Source organism: Crotalus tigris, unplaced genomic scaffold (genome assembly GCF_016545835.1).
Source record: "Crotalus tigris isolate CLP2741 ecotype Arizona unplaced genomic scaffold, ASM1654583v1 scf7180000017658.5313226, whole genome shotgun sequence".
Taxonomy (NCBI): Eukaryota; Metazoa; Chordata; class Lepidosauria; order Squamata; family Viperidae; genus Crotalus; species Crotalus tigris.
In genome coordinates, this window is record NW_024096545.1 from 257291 (window position 1) to 277425 (window position 20135).

At 36.2% G+C, this 20135-nt stretch overlaps 1 protein-coding gene across 2 annotated transcripts in view; it reads right to left on the reverse strand.

The window, feature by feature from the left end:
• Nucleotides 1-1986: 1986 nt before the first annotated feature.
• IL1RAPL1 (interleukin 1 receptor accessory protein like 1) overlaps nucleotides 1987-20135 on the reverse strand; it is an 877062-nt gene continuing 858913 nt past the window's right edge. For both annotated transcript variants that reach the window (XM_039335732.1, XM_039335731.1), the window contains exons 10-11: nucleotides 8370-8540; nucleotides 1987-5217 (exon numbers count right to left, since the gene is read on the reverse strand). In XM_039335732.1, coding sequence (XP_039191666.1) covers nucleotides 4499-5217; nucleotides 8370-8540 — 890 coding nt within the window. In that variant the 3' untranslated portion in view covers nucleotides 1987-4498. The remainder of the gene's footprint in view (nucleotides 5218-8369; nucleotides 8541-20135) is intronic.

A 20135-nucleotide genomic window follows, 5' to 3' on the forward strand; every position in this document is an offset into this window, starting at 1 on the left:
TATCAGACCTATTCTTTTAGTGTTACAGAAGTATAAATATTTACGTATTTTTCTTTACTGCACATTACTGGGCTATCATAATAGTTCTTTCCAATTCAGCCAGAAAATGCATGGGATTTGGGAAGGGGTGGGTGGCTTAAATGGTTACACTGCAATAAAACATGACAAACCATTTTACAAGTGTGAAAATATTAGCTACAATTGTATAGCTTACAGATAGTATGATACTTTGGTACAGTAGTGGTCAATATTCTCTACATGATTAGCTGATTATTTAATCCTTCCTAGTCAGCAGCTGAGAATTTCTGGTGATACTAGTTGTATAAGCTAATTATGTAACTTTTGCCATTGAATGGGTGGGTCTTGTACTTTCCCTTTTTCTTGCCCCCTTAAGAGGACTGCTGTTCATGACAGAGGTGCATGAACAGTTCATCAAGAATTAACCTGTGGATTTGTATAAATAATTTAGAATACATATCCATTACAGAAATACTTCAAAGGGGTGGTAGAATTCCAATACCTGACTAAAAAGGTTTGTCAGTAAAGTCCCTATTTTTATTGACTGGAGTTGACATGAATGAAATTTGAAAGCATCAAGTATACTTGCATCCAGAGAGCTGTTCTGAGTGCCACTTTTCCAGCAAGTGGACTATGCTCTTTGCCTCTGTGCCAAAGAACAAGTTATTGCTGAAACATAGGGCAAAGACACCCCATTACTTTCACACACTGGATGTAAATAAATGTATCCAACCCTATTCAGCATTTGATATCAATATCTAGACAATAAGAATTATATATTATCCAGTACTGTGGTTATTTCACAACTGGAAGTATATTCATGAACTGAATTGTCTAGACTTTCTCTCATAAAATATTGTGCAAGCCACTGCTGAGATGTGGAATAAAAATAATAGCGTGTACTAACAAAATGCTAGGAAATTGTTTCCAGGATTATGCATTGGAGCCAGACAGTTTCAGTTGTGAAAGTAATTATCAGCAAAGATTTTCAGCAAAGACAAAATTGAGATAATCTTTGTGGAACCACACGCTTCTAATGGCATTTCCAATACTATTCTGGAATTAATATTGTATTATTTGGACTAGTTTTTCAACAGACTGCAACTGGGAGGAGGAATTTGTAAAAATGTGCATTATATCCTAATTGTCAACATTAGAATTCTTAGTCAAACCATACTGCTGATATTCATAGGAATGTTTTTTTTAAATAATCCCGAGTCATCCATTTTCTGCTTTCTTCATTTTGAACTTTTATGTTACAAAAATAAAAGATGACAGTGAAGGTTTGAAGGTCCTGAGAATTGTAGCTCAGAATTAACAAATGTGAGATATTAAAAATATTTCAAACATAGTTATGAGATTATGCAGCCTTATAATTGGTAATGGCACTCGAAGAGAAAAACATCCTTTTCCTACCAATTAGGCTTTCAACTTTATTTCAGTAATCTTGAAAAGAGAGTTATACATGCTAACATTTGCAGAGATTTGAACTTTCTTTACATGCATTCTATTTTAAGGATGGCCTGAAATTTGGCTTTGCATGCAAACACTGCAAAATTAGAACATTTTCCTCCCTCCTCTTTCCCCAATAAAAAAGAATGGAGCCCAAGAATTAGGGCAATTTTTTTTTCTTTTTATTTTGTGTTCTAACAGAACTTTAGTCAAACATTAAGTATGCGTTTTGAACAGTTGACAGTTCCTTTACTGTTTCTCAAACAGAGCTGTTTATAGAAAAAGAATCACTTGGGTGGAATGTTTCTCAAGCCATTAATGGCTTTTTTCATCTGTTTTGTGTCATTTCCTCAAAACAATTCTGTCATTTCTTTCTGAACAATATGCCAAAGCATTATAAGAAAATCTTTACTTTAAGTAGCATGAATATCAAATAGTATCTATTAATTCCTGAATCATGCTATTCAAAGTGCTTCAATCTACATTAAAACAGAGGACAAAAGTGTTCCTTGTGAGGAAAAAAAAAAAAAAAAAGAATACCATCCAGCTAGAATCTACAGTGTGACTGTGGTCAGATTGCAATGTTTTACATTACTTCACAAACAAAATGTAGATTAAAAATTTCAAAGAGAAAGCAGTTGCATCTTTTGTTAGTTATTTGAAGTTCTCAGATTTGGAATTTTATCAATAGTGATTAATTCCACTAGTGCCTGGCTGGTGTCTATAACCAGTAATAACTATTTTAAATTTTCAGAGAGTGGACTTTCAAAGAATGTGAACTTTCAAATCCTAGCTGACAGCATTAAATGCTTGGTGTGATTTTATTTTGCACATGTCCACATTTTTTCTTTTTTATGTGGTAAAGGTAGAGACCAGCAAAATAGCAAACTACTAGAAAAAGACTTGAGTGAACAGTCACAGAAATGAATATTGCTAGTTAAATTATATCAAAATACATCCTATACATTTTAATTCAGCTTTCAGATGTTTTCTTGACTAGCTTTATTATAATACCAGTAATTTTTCATGTACCAATGGAACCCACACATCTGGGTTTTAGGTTAAAATTAATTGATAACATCTTATTTGACCTAAAATATAGGCCTTTTTTATGATGACAGTCAAAATAAATGCACAATACATCCATTATATTGACTATGTATTGTTATGTAGAAAACTCTCTCCTTTTCTTTCTAATGAAGAAAAAGATCTGCAGTTTCACGTGATTGTTGCTGTTAAATTGTGGCATTTTTGAATGCAAAATTAAAAATGTTATATTCTCCTCTAGCATGTTAATTATTATCAGTAATCCACTACATCAATTTATGTTGTAAGAAATGTGCTCTACTAGTCTAATGCTATAGTAATTATGTAATCTATTGTTGGCTACCTTCTTATATGAAAGGTGGCTGTTGCATTGGTAAGTGGAAATATGAATAGTAGTGCTCATTCTGTTAACAGTAGTGAATGACGAGTTAAATCTGTTAATATTTATGACAAATTCTTATTGAATCCATATAGACAAAGTTCAGTCCTTAGATTTATGCAGAAATAATTGCAAAGCCAAAATACATGCTTTTTCTTTCTTTAAAGATGAAATAATACATTTAAAATAAAACTAGTTTATTTTATTCAATAACATTATTTCCAACATTTCTCTTTCTGATTTAAATATTAATATTTTATAAAATATTGATGTTTGTTGGTATTTACTTTTTGCAACCTCCTGAGATCTCCTTTAAACAACCTTGGAATTAAAAAATGTAGTGTTATTACAAGCTTAAGAAAAGATAATAATGAATAATAAAGAATGCTAAATTCTGGATGTATCAGTGAAAAGAAAAGGTGATGACCAAACTTGAATATACATATGTTTCAAACTTGTTGAAAAAGTATGTTCCATATTTCTTAAAAGACAGCATTTTATGTAATACAATGTGATAAACCATTTTTGATATTGTCCTTCTATTTTAATTTGGTTTGGAAGCCATCATTGGAAATCTCTCCAGGATTTAATGGACTTCAGTGCCTACTGCCTTACTTGCTTGGCAGATGTCAATAATCTCATTTGAAGAATGTAAAGAAGAAAAGAAACCATTGATTTCAAGCAAACAGACAAACAAAATAGGTAGTAGGAATTACAACACATACAACACTTTCCCAGGAAGTGAATGAATTAGAGTTGGCATGTTATTTCTATATAAAATGAATACAAACAACTCATAAAATCAAACAGAAAAATCTATTATTCTTTCTATAGATTCCATAGTGGTTATAGTGGTTATTGTGAAGCAAGTAATACAGACTGGATTTTTTTTTTTTGCTGTTCACAACTATTTACTACGTGAAATATTAGACAATTAGACCATCTTTAATTTCACTCAGTGTGCTGCTTTAAAAAGGTGAGGGGAAAAGGGCAGAGTGTAGCAGTGTGATAAAAACATGAAGAAAGGATTATGAAACATTTGTGGGGATCTCCCAAGAACAAGTGTTTTCACACATATACATGCATGCACACAGGCACCTGTGTGCATGCACACACATACACACACACATACGCACACACATACACACAGACAGACAATGGTGAATTGCTGCAAGCATGACTCTGGGTATTGGCCTAGGCAGACCAAGAAAATGGATACTGCTTCTAGATTAAAAACAGTTTTATCCAAGCATTCCCCAAAAATGTTTAAAATGCACACACAAACTATACTAATGAAGAAAAAAAATTCCTATCTATACAGCAGTCTCTCCATTTCTCTCTTTTTTTAAAAAAAAATGTAAATATACAAATCTTAATGACATATAAAACAAAGTCAATGTGTGGATGGTAAAGACATGGGTAAAACAGGAAGACTGATGCTACAAAGAAATTTGCAAAACCATATGTACAAGACCCTGTTTTTCCTCATATTTCATAGATTGTAATGCATGTTTAACAGCAGCAGTCGAGGATGTAGTTCCAGGCACCAGACTGCAGACCTTGCTTCTGATCAAGGGAGGTGATTTCCCCCTTGCACTGATGTCACCAAATGACACTGGAGATACTAGTTTCCCGTGGTAAGAGGGGCAGGATTGCACTGTTTGTATGAGCCTCGTCAGGATTCTGCTCTCGGTTAGTTTTTGTCTGTGGCCTCTGTCCATTAATAAGTGTCATTGGGATGTTGCAATAAGTATGCTGGTTACCTATTGAGGTAAGAGGCAGGGTGCCAGTAGGAGGTACGTCGTATTCATAGCTTCGATAATAGTGTTTCTGACGCATCTGTGAATGATATGTGTTATGAAAAGTGGAACGCAGATCAGGGTGGGCAGTGGCAAGAGCAGTGGAGGTAGCAGCAGCCATTGAAATTGCTGAGACCGTCTGCAGTTCCCCAAAGGGCCCCTGCTCACTAACATCTAAAACCTGCTCGTGGGTAATAGGTTCTATCCTCTTAAAAGGCATTTCATACTGTAAACGTTTCCAGAATTTGGAATTCAACTTGTTGCATTTTGGTCCATGCCATTTAATAACAGTTAGAAGCTTGATGGTATGTTTCAGTGCCTCAACTTCCTGGTAGTTCATAATTCCTCGGAGTTCACTGCATTCAATGAGGATCACTTTAATTTCTCCTGTAATGAGCATGTTCCTAAGTCTGGTTTCCAATTCAAAGATGCTCCAACCTCTTCTGACCACATAATTTGGAGTCATGACAATTATCAGTCGCTTGCTTTGGTCTACACATCTTGCCACGTCTTCTATGTAGGCTGATAAGCAAAAGAGCAACTCAAGATCAGAAAAAATCTCTATGCCAGGACTGTGAACTGTAAGCATATCTTAAATAAGTACTATTAATTTACATCTTAAAAAGCATTCAATGTAAATATTGAAAGATCTATTCACATGTTCATCTCTGTTAAAGAGGTATTGTTCCTCTTTAAACCCATTCAGAATAGGAGAAGAATATGAAAAAAAATAGCTCCCTCTGGAGCTGTGTGTAAAAACTGCTAGCAAAGTTGTCTTTCCCCCCTTTCCAGGAAAACAGAGAGCAACCTTCTCTGAATGAAGAATATAAAGAAATATTTCCTTTTTACTTCCTGGAAGAGGGAAATCAGTACTTCGGGTAAATTTAATTAAAAAAACATAAGGAAAGAGCCAATGTTTCTACAATACATATTTATTTTTATAGAATATGTCCTATCCAGATTTTTATTTTTATTTAATTGCATGCAGATGGACCTATTTTTCCACTTTTGGAATATAACTCAGTGGATTCCTTGGTGGCAGCCTAATGCAATCTAATTTCATCATTTCACCAAAATTGCATGTTATATCTCTGCAAACTGCAAGGGCAAAAAGGATATCTTTATTTAACTGGAACTGTTGAATCCTGTCTGATGTACACTTTCAGTGGGTGGTGTCTATGAGATAATCGGTTTTATTGAGGAAAGGTGAATTTGGTCTAAGTTGTCAATGGAAAAAGATGACTATAAAAAGATTGTCTAATAGCTTTATATTTAAGAGTAAAGCAACTGATGAAAATGTGTCATGCTACAGTAAGTTGCTATTAATCCAAAGACATTTTCTCTTGTGTGCTATATTTCTTGATAGTCTCCATCATTTCAGGCTTCAAAGAGGACTCTCACAACTGAATATTTTCAATAAGAAGTATATTTCCACTTAATAAAGAATACAAATTAGGTATAAAGGATACAGATCTATTTATGGGCTGACCTTTCAGCTAGCTTTTAATCTCCAATGGATGTTTGTGGTAATGGCAACATAGGAAACCATTCAAACACCATCTTGCACAATCTCTATATATTCTAGAACTATATTAATTTAGTTCTAGAATATATCTAATTCTAGAATACAACTAGAATATACAGTGGGGCAAAAAAGTATTTAGTCAGCCACCAATTGTGCAAGTTCTCCCACTTAAAAAGATGAGAGAGGCCTGTAATTGTCATCATAGGTAGACTTCAACTATGAGAGACAAAATGAGAAAACAAATCCAGACAATCACATTGTCTGATTTGGAAAGAATTTATTTGCAAATTATGGTGGAAAATAAGTATTCGGTCAATATCAAAAGTTCATCTCAATACTTTGTTATATATCCTTTGTTGGCAATGACAGAGGTCAAACGTTTTCTGTAAATCTTCACAAGGTTGGCACACACTGTTGCTGGTATGTTGGCCCATTCCTCCATTCAGATCTCCTCTAGAGCAGTGATGTTTTGGGGCTGTCGCTGGGCAACATGGACTTTCAACTCCCTCCAAAGGTTTTCCATGGGGTTGAGATCTGGAGATTGGCTAGGCCACTCCAGGACCTTGAAATGCTTCTTACAAAGCCACTCCTTCATTGCCTGGGAGGTGTGTTTGGGATCATTGTCATGCTGAAAGACCCAGCCATGTTTCATCTTCAATGCCCTTGCTGATGGAAGGAGGTTTGCACTCAAAATCTCACGATACATGGCCCCATTCATTCTTTCTTGTTCACGGATCAGTCGTCCTAGTCCCTTTTCAGAGAAACAGCCCCAAAACATGATGTTGCCACCCCCATGCTTCACAGTAGTATGGTGTTTGGATGCAACTCAGCATTCTCTCTCCTCCAAACGCAACAAGTTGTGTTTCTACCAAACAGTTCTACTTTGGTTTCATCTGACCATAGGACATTCTCCCAATCCTCTTTTGGATCATCCAAATGTTCTCTTCAGACATGCCCAGACATGTACTGGCTTAAGCAGGGGGACACATCTGCACTGCAGGATCTGAGTCCCTGGTGGCGTAGTATGTTACTGATGGTTGCTTTTGTTACGTTGGTCCCAGCTCTCTGCAGGTCATTCACTAGGTCCCCCCGTGTGGTTCTGGGATTTTTGCTCACCGTTCTTGTGATCATGTTGACCCCACAGGGTGAGATCTTGCATGGAGCCCCAGATCGAGGGAGATTATCAGTGATATTATATGTCTTCCATTTTCTAATTATTGCTCCCACATTTGATTTCTTCACACCAAGCTGCTTGTCTATTGCAGATTCAGTCTTCCCAGCCTGGTGCAGGTCTACAATTTTGTTTCTGGTGTCCTTCGACAGCTCTTTGGTCTTCACCATAGTGGAGTTTGGAATGTGACTGTTTGAGGTTGTGGACAGGTGACTTTTATACTGATAACAAGTTCAAACAGGTGCCATTAATACAGGTAATGAGTGGAGGACAGAGGAGCCTCTTAAAGAAGAAGTTACAGGTCTGTGAGAGCCAGAAATCTCGCTTGTTTGTAGGTGACCAAATACTTATTTTCCACCATAATTTGCAAATCAGACAATGTGATTGTCTGGATTTGTTTTCTCATTTTGTCTCTCATAGTTGAGGTCTACCTATGATAACAATTACAGACCTCTCTTATCTTTTTAAGTGGGAGAACTTGCACAATTGGTGGCTGACTAAATACTTTTTTGCTCCACTGTATAGTCAATTCTAGAAAACTGACGACTTGGTCTGATTTGTTGCTCCAGTTGGTTTTACTGCTGTTAAAAATATATGGAAGATTTTATTCTTGTACGTGCAAGAAGATATAAGACAAATTTTATTTAAACACTTTTAAGTAGGCTAGACACTTTTTAGTTAGGCTGTTAACTTAGCTAATATATGCAATGAACTTTTCAAAGAACATTTAATTCTGTTACTATATATCCTATCTTATGTTAATAAAAGTTAGCATATTATACATATAGTTATTGTATACAGTGCTTATTATTTTTAGTGTTAGTACCATAGTACTTATTATGAATATGCTTTGATTATTTATTTTAATGGAATGTATAATAAACAGCATTAGAACAGTATCACATTAAAATGTACCTAAACAGCATGTGCTATGCAAAATGAGTCTATGTACATAAGTGTGTGTGTTTAAAAACTTACTTCCAGTTGGAATTAAATCTCTGTCAGGAATGAATAATTTGTACCCATAATGCTTTTCAAGCATATCTGGTAAGATCTCAAGAGCAAATCGTTCTTCTTCCCCAGTTTCCTGATTCCATTGGTCAGGATCCACTTTGGTATATGACAAATAGGCATCATAATCTTTGTTATCTGTAAATATAAAGGGACAGAGAAGAGAGACAGTTGAAAAAGAAGATAGATTTTATTTCATATTGATTTACCGAAGTCCCTATTTTATATGTCCATTTATATTATTCTGATATATTTCTTTTTTATTCTTCATCTTTTCTATTTGGCCATATATTACTAAGTAGCTGCTTGTGCTCCATTTTCTCTATAGTATTTTCATAATTAAAAAAGCCTTTTTTTCTAGATTTCCATTTCAAATTGAAAACTAGATTCTTTTTTCATTTCTCTACCTACAGCCTTCATAAAACATTTGCGATATTCATAGCAGCTTCAGCATTTTAATCTAACTAAGATCCTAATGTATGTTATTGCCTTGGGGCTTAAGAAATGCAGTCAAACAGACAACATCAAAAGTGACAAACACATGCCCATTTGAAACTATAGGAAAAAAGAATTAATTTTCACAATGTGCCTTGGAAAATTTCTCTGAAAACAAGTGGGGGTGGGGAGAGAGAGGGGGAGGGGGGGAGGGAGGGGAGGGAGGGAGAGAGGGAGAGAGAGAGAGAGAGAGAGAGAGAGAGAGAGAGAGAGAGAGAGAGAGAGAGAGAATCATCACAGAAACATATTAAGTAAATAATTTCTCTGCCATTCAAGACCATTACTACCAACTCTATGAAAAGAGAGGAAGATAGGTAGCTGCCACAACAGAAGATTAGTTGAATCCCTCTTTCCCCCTCCTCTCTCTCTTAACTGATTGAGTGATCTCCACCAACTGATTTATGGGAGTCATGCCAGAAATGTTTTTGTTTTTTAAAATACTGTATTTTCCCCACAAATGTTTATATTATCAAATAGAATAGAGCTGGAAAAGACCTTGGAGGTCCTCTACTCCAGCCCCCTATACCATTTCAGACAATGACTGTCCAGCCTCTTCTTAAAAACCTCCCAGTGATGAAGCACCCACAACTTCTGAAGGCAAGTTGTTCCATTGGTTAATTGCTCTCACTTTCTAAGAAGTTTCTGCTTAATTCCAGGTTGTTTCTCTCTTTAATCAGTTTCCATCCATGTTTCTTATTCTGGTGCTTTGAAAAATAAGTTGACCCCCTCTTATATACTGGAATATTGTTATCATGTCACCTTAGTCTTTCTTTTCTCTAGACTACCAAAGCCAAATCCTGCAACCATTCTTCATATGTTTTAGTCTCCAGGCCTTTAATTATCTTAGTTGCTCTTTGCATTTTTTCCAAAGTCTCAACATCTTTTTTGTAATGTGGTATCTAAAACTAGATGCAGTATTCCAGGTATGGTTTTACTAAGGTTTTATAAAGTAGTACTAATACTTCACATGATTTTGATTCTCTACTTCTGTTTATACAACCAAGGATTGTATTAGCTTTTTTGACATGTTGGCTCATGTTTAAGTGATTGTCCACTCAGACTCCAAGATCCCTGTTTTTCAGCCAGGTTTTGCCTAATCTGTACTTGTACCTTTGATTTTTACTGCCTATGTATAAAATCTTGCTTTTTGTCAACATTAAAATTCATTTTGTTGGATAGAGCCCATTGTTCAAGTCTGTCAAGATCTTTTTGGATCCTGAGTTTGTCTTCTAGTGTGTTGGCTATTCTAGTGTGTTGGCTATTGCAGTCTAGTGTCATCTGCAAATTTCATGAGTTACTCTCCTATTCCCTTGTCTAAGTCATTTATGAAGATATTGAAGAGTACTAGGTCTAAGACGTAACCTTGTGCTACTCCACTGCTTACTTCCCTCCATGTAGATGTAGTGCCATTAAGGACTACTCATTGAGTTCAATTTGTCAGCAAGTTACAAATCCATCTGGTGGAGATGCTGTCGTTTTTCTAGCTAACCAAGTACTTTGTTGAATGACTTACTGAAATCTAAGTATACTATGTCCACTGCATTCTGCTAGTCAACTAATTTTAGTCACTTTCAAAGAATGAAATAAGACTGGTTTGGTAAGATCTGTTTTTAACAAACCTGTACTGACTTCTAGTTATAACTTTATTTGTTTCTAGATGTTTGCAGATCTGTTTTTTGATTATCTTTTCCAGTATCTTGCCAGGTATAGATGTTAGGCTGATTGGTCTGTAATTTCCTAGGTTTGTCCCCCCCCTTTTTTTGAAGATGGGAACCACATCAGCTCTTTTCCAATCCTCAGGTAATTCCCCAGTGCTCCAGGATTTTTGAAAGATATGGTACAATGGTTCTGAGATAACATCTGCCAGCTCCTTCAGAAATCTGGGATGTAATCTGTCAGGTCCCAGTGATTTACACACATGTGTTTTCTTGATTTTTGTTGTTGTTAATATGTTGAAAAAAAACTTTTTTTAAAATTATCTTTCACTTTTTTTGCAAGTCTTTGTTCATTCTGAGCCTTTGCTTTCCTGACTTCATCTTTTTAGATTCTGGCTACTTGCTGATACTTTGCCTTAGTTATGTGTCCCTCTTTCCATTTTTTGTTCTTGTCCTTTTTGCCTTTCAGTTTATCAAAGAGATGGTTTCTTATTTTTCTTTTTGAGGGGCATTGTGCTGGACTGGGCTTTTATGATCATATTTTTAGAATTTCCCATGCTTCTTGAGTTGTTTTCTCCTTTAAGATTTCATCCATGGAATCTTTCCTAGGCTTTCTCTGAGTTTGTTAAAATCAGCTCTTTCAAAGTTTAAAACATTGGTTGGATTATGTTCTATTGCTTGTGTTTGCATTATATTGAATTCCGAAATGACGTAGTCACTTTTGCCAAAGGTTCCCACAACTTCAATTCCCTTTATCACTTCTTCTCTATTAGTAAGAATTAAGTCCAGTACAGCTCCTCTAGTTCCCTCCTCTATCTTTTGGATGACAATGTTCTCAGCTAAGTTGGTTAGGAAGCTGTCGGATCTCCCACTTACTGCAGAGTTTGTCTCCCAGTTTATATCAGGGTAGTTAAAGTCTCCCATTATTATTCTGGTATGTTTTCTACATACATTTGTTAATTGATTAGCAAAGAGTTCATCTATTTCTCTTGCTTGGTTGGGTGGCCTGTAGTATACTCCTATAGAAATGTCATTCTTTTTTCCTTTTATATTGACCCATATGAATTCTAATTTTTTAAATCTTTGATCATGTGTATTTCTATAGATATGTAGAAACTCTTACATATAGTGCAACTCCACTTCCTCTTTTTGTAGATCTGTTTCTTTTGAACAGAAATATTTTTGAATATTAATTTAAATCCTATTGGAAAGATTGTTCCAATCAATGGGATAGCATCTTTAAAACTGTCACAACAGTTTTCTTGAAATACATGCTCTGTAATTTTATAAATGAAATGTAGTAATAAAACAATTAATAATTTTTTAAAAAAATCTCAATAATTTTTAAAAAATATACCCTAAATTTACATACTATACTAATAGTATTTGTCCACACATGTGAGTAAGAATATATCTTTTGGAATGTTTGGATATTTTCTTCTAAATATAGCACCATCTGAAAATCCAATTTTTGTGGATAGAAGTTGGTGTGAAGGAACTTAATCTAGAAAGTCTATGGAGAATCTCAGTGATCCATGTCATGGTTGTTCCAAAGGTGCTTTTTAAAGAGGCAACTGGGCTTTCTTGTTTTTCTTTGAAGACATTTCACTTCTCACCGAAGAATCTTCTTCATCTCAGAGCTTCTTGAATGAGAAGTGAAATGTCTTCAAAGAAAAATAAGAAAGTCCAGTTGCCTCTTGAAAAAGTACCTTTGGGTTAATCTAGAAAGGTAACTTATAATGTGTCACATAAATTCATTTCATAAATGGAACAATAAATAGGATGTCAAAAGTCATGAATATCATAATTGTTTTTTTTAATTCAACTTTAAATTGACTCAATTCATTGTATGAAAGAGACTTGTTTTGTACATAATGGTATTTCTCCTCTAATTTAATTTATACAATACTTTCAATACATGCATTTGGTGTACTAGCCTGTAAGAGTGAATGAAGGCAACCATCATTAATTTTCATTAAAGGGTCAATAATGCCAAATATTCTGAAACTAATTCAGTAGTAAATAAGGTCACATTCTGATTTTTGTTGTGAAAAAAAGAGGACAAATCAATGACAAGAGCAAGGAAATGTTTACATTAAGGCTCCAGGTAGTATTTGCAGTTGTTCCTAAAAGAAACTGGTTGAATATCCTACTATAAGCAATGTTACACTATTTCAGTGCTTAGTAACAGGACATATTTTTCTGTCTTCTATTTTACACCTACGGTCACAGCTGTTAAAAATAAAGCATGTCAGCTCAAGCAGTGCTTCTGGTTGGCCATTTCACTTGTCTGTAAAAGGAAATTCTATAAACTTTTTCTTCCTTTGCTGGCAAGAGCACAAAATCCACAAATTTCTGGAGGCAAGAATGATAGGGATTGGTAATAAAAAAAACATTATATGCTTATCTCCAAGTAACAGACATCTTTGAAAGTTTTACACAGTAAAATTCTGGACCCAGTGCTCTTCAACATCTTCATCAATGATTTGGATGAGAGGATAGATGGGGAATTCATCAAATTTGCAGACGACACCAAGCTGGTAGGAATAGCCAACACTCCAGAAGACAGGCTGAGATACAGAGGGATCTTGACAGACTTGAACATTGGGTGCTATCTAACAAAATTCAATGGTGAAAAAAGTAAGGTTCTATATTTACGCAAGAAAAACCAAATGCTCAGGTATAGTATAGGTGGTACCTTGCTTCAAAAACAGTAGTACTAACAAACAATACAATCTTACTGCCAGGCAAAATATATTAAAATATTTTTATGGTTTAAACCTTTGTATTCTATCTTGAATGGTAGAATACAATATATAGGCTATACAATATATAGCCCTCTCAAGTCAATTACTTGTGCGCACAGGCTTTAATGTACAAGCTATTAGTTAAACAATATATTAGATCATAAAAGAATATGTGAGTAACTATAGACTTACAATAAACTATAAAATAATTAGTATTAAAAAACAAAAAAACAAAAAATAATTAGTATTAAAAAACAAAAATAATCAATAAACTGGTGACAGCAATACAAAAAAGAAGCCTGAAAATAGCAAGCTGTTCAAAACCCAAATAATTTCCTGGTGATATGTAGGTTGGCAAAGGTTTGCATATCTTGAACATCGTGAACTCATTAAGATAATTGCCATCAAAACATTTATAAAACCCAGCAATTACTGAAAGTTCTTGGAGATTCTCCACTTGGCATGTCCAATCCTTCTTTTGCTTCCTTGAGTTTGTCTTTTACCATTCCTCTTGTCTTGGTGCTTGGTAAAATTCACCTCTAGATGATGAAGTATTTAAACTGCATTATCATCACTATCTTAATGAGACTCAGCATGATCTGAATATCTTTTAAATCATTTAAACTAAAACATGTTAAATTTTATTAACACTTCATTTTGCTTCCAAACCCAATTCAAACTATTTTTTTTTATTATTTTCCTTTAAAGCCTATTCACAGGCAATTTTTGATAGGTCCAGACATGCAGTATGTCTGAATTTTCTGTCAGGTCTCCTTTTTGGGAGTCCTGCCATTCTGATGAGCATTTTTTGCATTGTTTCACTTCTGCTATAACTGCACAGGAATTAGGGAATTAGGAATTGTGGCCAAGAGGGGCACTGAGTGACAGAATGCAAAACCAGCCATCCAGCCAAGAAGACCAGGCCAGATCCTGTGGGGAAGCCCACTAAAGTGCAACCATGAGCAAAGAGACAGAGCTGAAAGGAGTGGAGGTTGTGGAATTCACCCCATCACCAAAAAGATCCAAAGGAACTCTGACCCCAACAGATGACCACCAGGGTTAATGGACACTGACTCTGATGATGACCCACTGGTAAGTGACCCAGTCATGCCAGTGACTGTCCTATAGAACTGAGTTTCCCTGGGTCCAAACTGAAAGCTAGTCTCAGAGCTCTATTAGACTCAGGCTGCACCAGATGCTTGGTAAATCCAGAACTGGTCAAGAAACTGGCAATCCAACAGGCAATTAAAAGTCCCGGTGGCATTTTGTCAGCTGTATGGCTCTGTCGTGGGGGGCATCCCAGCCACTTTTGTCACTGAACTCATAGAAATGCACATGGGGAGCATTCAGAAGGCATGAGCTTCATAGTAACACTGGGGATGGAAAGACCCCTAGTCCTAGGGTTAGCCTGGCTAAAAAAGTGGAACCTTTATGTGAACTTGAGGAAAGGACTACTAAAATTTCAGATAAACTGCTCCTCCCAAACCCAAGAGAAACCGAGAAAAGTGATTACCCTGAAGCACAAAATAGGGGCTGTCATGCAGGGGAATGATCTTCCTGTCATCCCTAAGGAATATCGAGATCTCTGAGATATATTTAGTGAAAGGGGCTTAGATGAATTTTTCCTCTACAGACCTACTGACTGTGCTATAGAAATCCTGCCTGGTGCCAAATTGCCAAAGCCAAAGTTATATTCACTAATTCCCAGAGAGCTGGAATAACTCTGGTTGTTCATTGATAAGAACCTGGCCTGAGGCTTCATTCAGCCAGCACAACCCCGAGTTGAAGTCTCAGTCCTGTTCTGGAAAAAGAAGTATGGGATTCTTTGTCTATGTGTGGACTATAGAGAGTTAAACTCTGCATCGTAAAGAATGTTTACCCCCTACCTCTGATAAAAGACATGCTAGCCCACCTCCCCAAGGGCAAAATCTTTACTAAACTGGATTTGCAGGAGGCATATTACCACATGATGATTAGAGAGGGGGATTAATGGAAAACTGCTTTCAATTGATTTCTGGATATTTTCAAATTCAAAGTACTCCCTTTTGGACTGCAGAGACCTCCAACTGTGTTTATGAAATTGATGAATTAGGTCCTGCATGCGCATCTGTACAAGGGGTTGCTTGTGAATTTTAATCTACACTGAAACCAAGGCAGAACATGTGAAACTAGTGAGAGTGGTCCTCCAAAAATTATGAGCCACTAAGCTGTATGTCAAACTTTCTAAACGTGAGTTCCACCAAGTAAAATGGACTACCTACGCTACCTCATCTCACATGAAGGGATTGAGATGGATCCTGAAAAAGTCAGAGCTGTGCTGGATTGAGCACCATCTTGCACTAGGAAGCACTGCAAAGCTTCCTAGGATTTGCAATTTTTTACCAACAATTCATTCTTTCATTTGCCCAAATAGCTCTCCCCATTATGAACTTAATTAGGACAAAAAGGGGGGACAAACCTAAACCTAGTCAACTACTTAAATGGTTGATGGAATGTCATGTCACTTTTGAGAAGCTCAAGTGCTTGTTCACAGCTGAACCAGTTTTAAAGCACCTTGACCCAACAAAGCCATTTGTTATACAAGCTGATGTGAGCAATGTGGTTGTGGGAACAGTGCTGCTGCAGGAGAATGACAGCAGACAGATGAAAACTTGCACTTATACCTCCCAAAAACTTTCTGAGACTGAACAACAATGGGCAGTGTGGGAGGAAGAGGTTTACACAGTGAGATGGGAGCTCCTGTCCTAGAGGCGCTTCTTAGAGGGGAGTAAAATATCTTTTGAGGTGTGAACTGATCACAAGAATTTAGAAGCATTGAAAACCCTTCGTAAGTTCTCTCCTAAACAAGCATGATGGGCACAGAACTTTAACCACTTTGACATATCCCGGGGAGAAGAATTTTCTGGCACACTGTCACATATGCCACATATGCCACTGTCACATATACCACAATAACATTTCTCCAAAGCAGAAATAATCAAATCACTGCTTCTCTCCCATCAGCTGGCAGCTCAAGTAACCATGTGAGCACAGGGGAGAGAAAAAAATTCCAATATCCAAGGACATGACCTCTGCCCTTAAAGTTACCTTAAAGGATGATAAATGGCTTCAGACTCACAGCAATGTTTGCTCAATCCAAGATGGGCTAGCTTGCATGGGGATGAAGCTCTATGTTCCAGAATGTCAGAGACACATGGTTCTGAGGAGTTGCCATAACTCGAAGACAGTGGGACATTTTGACTTCATGAAAACATTGCACTTAATCAAGAGGCAATTTTAGTGGTCATCCCTCAAAAAGACATTGAAGTTATGTCGCCAGCTGTCTGGTATATGCCTCAGCAAAACTGCAGCAAGGGAAATCTCTGGGACTTCTTCAAACAGTAGCTAAGCCATCAGCACCTTGGAGAGATATTTCTATGGAATTTATTGTGGAATTCCCCAAAAGCATGTGAAATTACAGTAATTTGGGTGGTGACTGATTTATTCTCCAAACAAGTGCATTTTATCATGTGTCAAAAGATCCCATCTGCCGGAGGTCTTGCAAAACTATTCCTGCATCATATTTATAGACTACACAGAGCACCCCAGTGCATCATTTCAGATAGGGGGTGTAATTCACATCCAAGTTTTGGTGAGCCTTCATGGACCTACTAGGTACAGACCAAGGACTTATTTCCAGTCATCACCCCCAAATGAATGGGGGTGTGAATGAACAAACTCAGTATTGGAACAATACCTAAGATGCTTTATTAATTATCAACAAGATAATTGGACTGACCTCTTGCCATTTGCAGAAGTGGCATACAATAACTTTGTACACAACAGTACTGGTTTCACCCTTTTCTGAGTGGCTACAGGTCACTTAAACCTATGTCTGAGCTGCCTGTTAATGACTCTGGGGTGCCATCCCTGAAGGAATGGGTCTCCCAGCTACTAAACACCTGGCCCATTGTATGAAAAGCCCCAACTGAAACTTGCGATGCTTATAAAGCACAAGCTGACAAAAAAGAAAAAGAAAAAAGAAAAGAACTGAGCCAAAACCTTTTAAAATGGGAAACTGTGTTTATCTAATCATGCAATATTTACAGTCACTTCAACCTTCTAAGAAATTGGGACTTAAGTTTGTGGGGCCTTTCCCCATCAAATGCCTTATGAACCCTGTCACTTTGCTGGGTCCATCTGGTTTTTCATTGCAGTTTACTAAAAGGTTTCTTCACCCTTTAGCCCAGCTCCTTCCCCTGTCCCTGAACCATTATTAATAGAGGGCGAAAAACACTTTGAGGTGAAGGAGATTTTGGACTCCTGCAAGCATAGAGGGAACCTCTGCTTGTGGCATGAAAGGACTTTTCTCCTGGCCAGAATGAGTGGGTTAACCATCGACATATTAGAGCATCTTGATTAGTGAAATGCTGACAAACCTAAATGACCGTTCTAATTTTCTTTTCTTTCCCATGTCTTCTGCAGGTTTAATCCCTCTTTTTTGGGTTGGCAGCATGTCAACACCTTTTTGGGTGTTCTGCCATTCTGGTGGAGAGGGAAGGAGGATGCTTTGCATGCTTTCACTTCTGCTGTAACTGCATGGGAATTAGGGAGGGCAATTGTTTTCAGAGATGGAACAGACTCCCTCCCAGCCGGTTCCAGCCTGACTCCAAGATTGCTGCACCCTGAGGATGACCGTTATCTATCCTGTATCTCAGCATTCTTAAAACAACTTTGCAGCACTGTATTGGCTGCTGGTGGACTGGTCAGGGAGTTGGGTTTCAAAGAGGGAAGAATAGCTTTGTGCAGAATGTTAGTTTCCACTTGACCTTACTACAATCACTGTTTCTCAGCAAAAGTTCTTTCGATTAACCACATGGCATCAAGAATTGTAGTTTCCTGAGAGGGCCAGTGGGGCAGGTCCCAACACTTTCATAGTATTTTATACATTTTTCCTATTTTCTTGCAGTATCAAAGTTAAGAAATAAAGAGTATTTAAACATAAGCAAAAACTGTGGAATTCTCTCCTCTTTTTTTGATGAGAGCTTCCACCTTAAGTTTCTATACCAATGATTCTTCAGATGGAAATGTAATTGACTTCATGGTTATATTTTGGCTTTAGGTTTGGATTATGCCATTTGAAAAATCTGCTTTTTATTACAGTAATATATCTTAGTGATGAATACACAATTCTTTCAATTTCTACCCTAGGAAGAAAAACAACACCTGTTTTTGAAAACATAAAATACAGAAGGCAAAAATAAAATAAAAATAAAATTAGAGTCTTATCAGCTGGCATATAAATATAAAACTTGAAATTTGAAATGTTAGCCATCCTATAATGGCTAAATAGTCAAACCTTATCAGTTGTCTATAGAAAAACTCTGACTGAGTTTTATTGGAATGGGAATATTAAGCACTACAGTGCTTAATGTTAACCAAACTCTGCTCCCATCATCAGTCACAGCAAATTTGTCTTATAATAGTTATTATGCTAAAATCTATAATAGCTTCTGTATCAGTGAAGCAGAAGTATATATTAATAGATTTTTTTTTAAAAAAATCTGTCTTTATATTAAATGATCTTTTCTTAAAGTTTAAAATTTTTAGGGGTATAATAAGTTATGTGACAAGCTTATTAAAGATTTTCCAAATCTTCTGTTACATTACAACTTGCAAAATATTACTGATACAGAAAAGATATACTCCACAAATAGTATATCATTTTCAAAATGATAACAACATTGTGTTACAACTTATACTTTTGCTGAATTTCATTTGTTAATGAGACTTGACACTGATGGAGATACTAGATGAGATGTTATGTAATTAGCTTCAAAATGAATGATCTCTTGTCAAATATTTGGTCAGTTATAATCAAATAACTTTAAAAATGCTTGATAATTCTCTTCTCTGCATGATGTATTTAAAATAAATTCTGCTAAGGCAATATTTATAAAAGAAAATTCTAAACATTCTCTTAGAAGTCAACATGAGTGATATAGAAAAGTTTAAAACTCATCTGAAACAGTCTAAAGCATGAATATTTTAAATATTCTCTCTGTTCTGTGAGATATTTATCTGACTCGTATACCTACGAGAATAAAACAAACGGAATAAACAATAGCTAGATGTCCAAGGAATGAAAGATAATGAAATGCTATTTTATAAAGCTTACCACTTTACTACATGTCATTCTGTGGGTTAGATACAGATTACAAACTAGACTGGTGATGGCGAACCTATGACACACATGTCATGTGATGTGCCATGACATTTTTGATGAGACACCAGGCCTCCAGACTCTTTGGAGGTTATGCAAGAGAGCCCTGCTCTGCCTCTGTTGCCACTTTTCTGCTCATTTTGGAGGCTTTAAGCATGCAAATGCATTCTCTGAAGTTTCCAGACCTTGTGCAACATAGAACTGCCTTGGATAGTATTTTTAAAAAACCATTTACAATAAATAATCATTAATTTATTAAATAATAAATTTAAATCATTTAATTTAATTTATTGTTCTTTTTCTTCTGCATCCAGTTTGGTCACCATGATGTAAAAAAGATGTTGAGACTCTAGAAAGAGTACAGAGAAGAGCAACAAAGATGATTAGGGGACTGGAGGCTAAAACATATAAGGAACGGTTGCTGGAATTGGGTACGTCTAGTTTAATGAAGAGAAAGATGAGGGGGGACATGATAACAGTGTTCCAATATCTTAGGGGCTGCCACAGAGAAGAGGGAGTCAAGCTATTTTCCAAAGCACCTGCGGGTAGGACAAGAAGCAACGGATGGAAACTAATCAAGGAGAGAAGCAACCTAGAACTAAGGAGAAAGTTCCTGACAGTTAGAACAATTAAC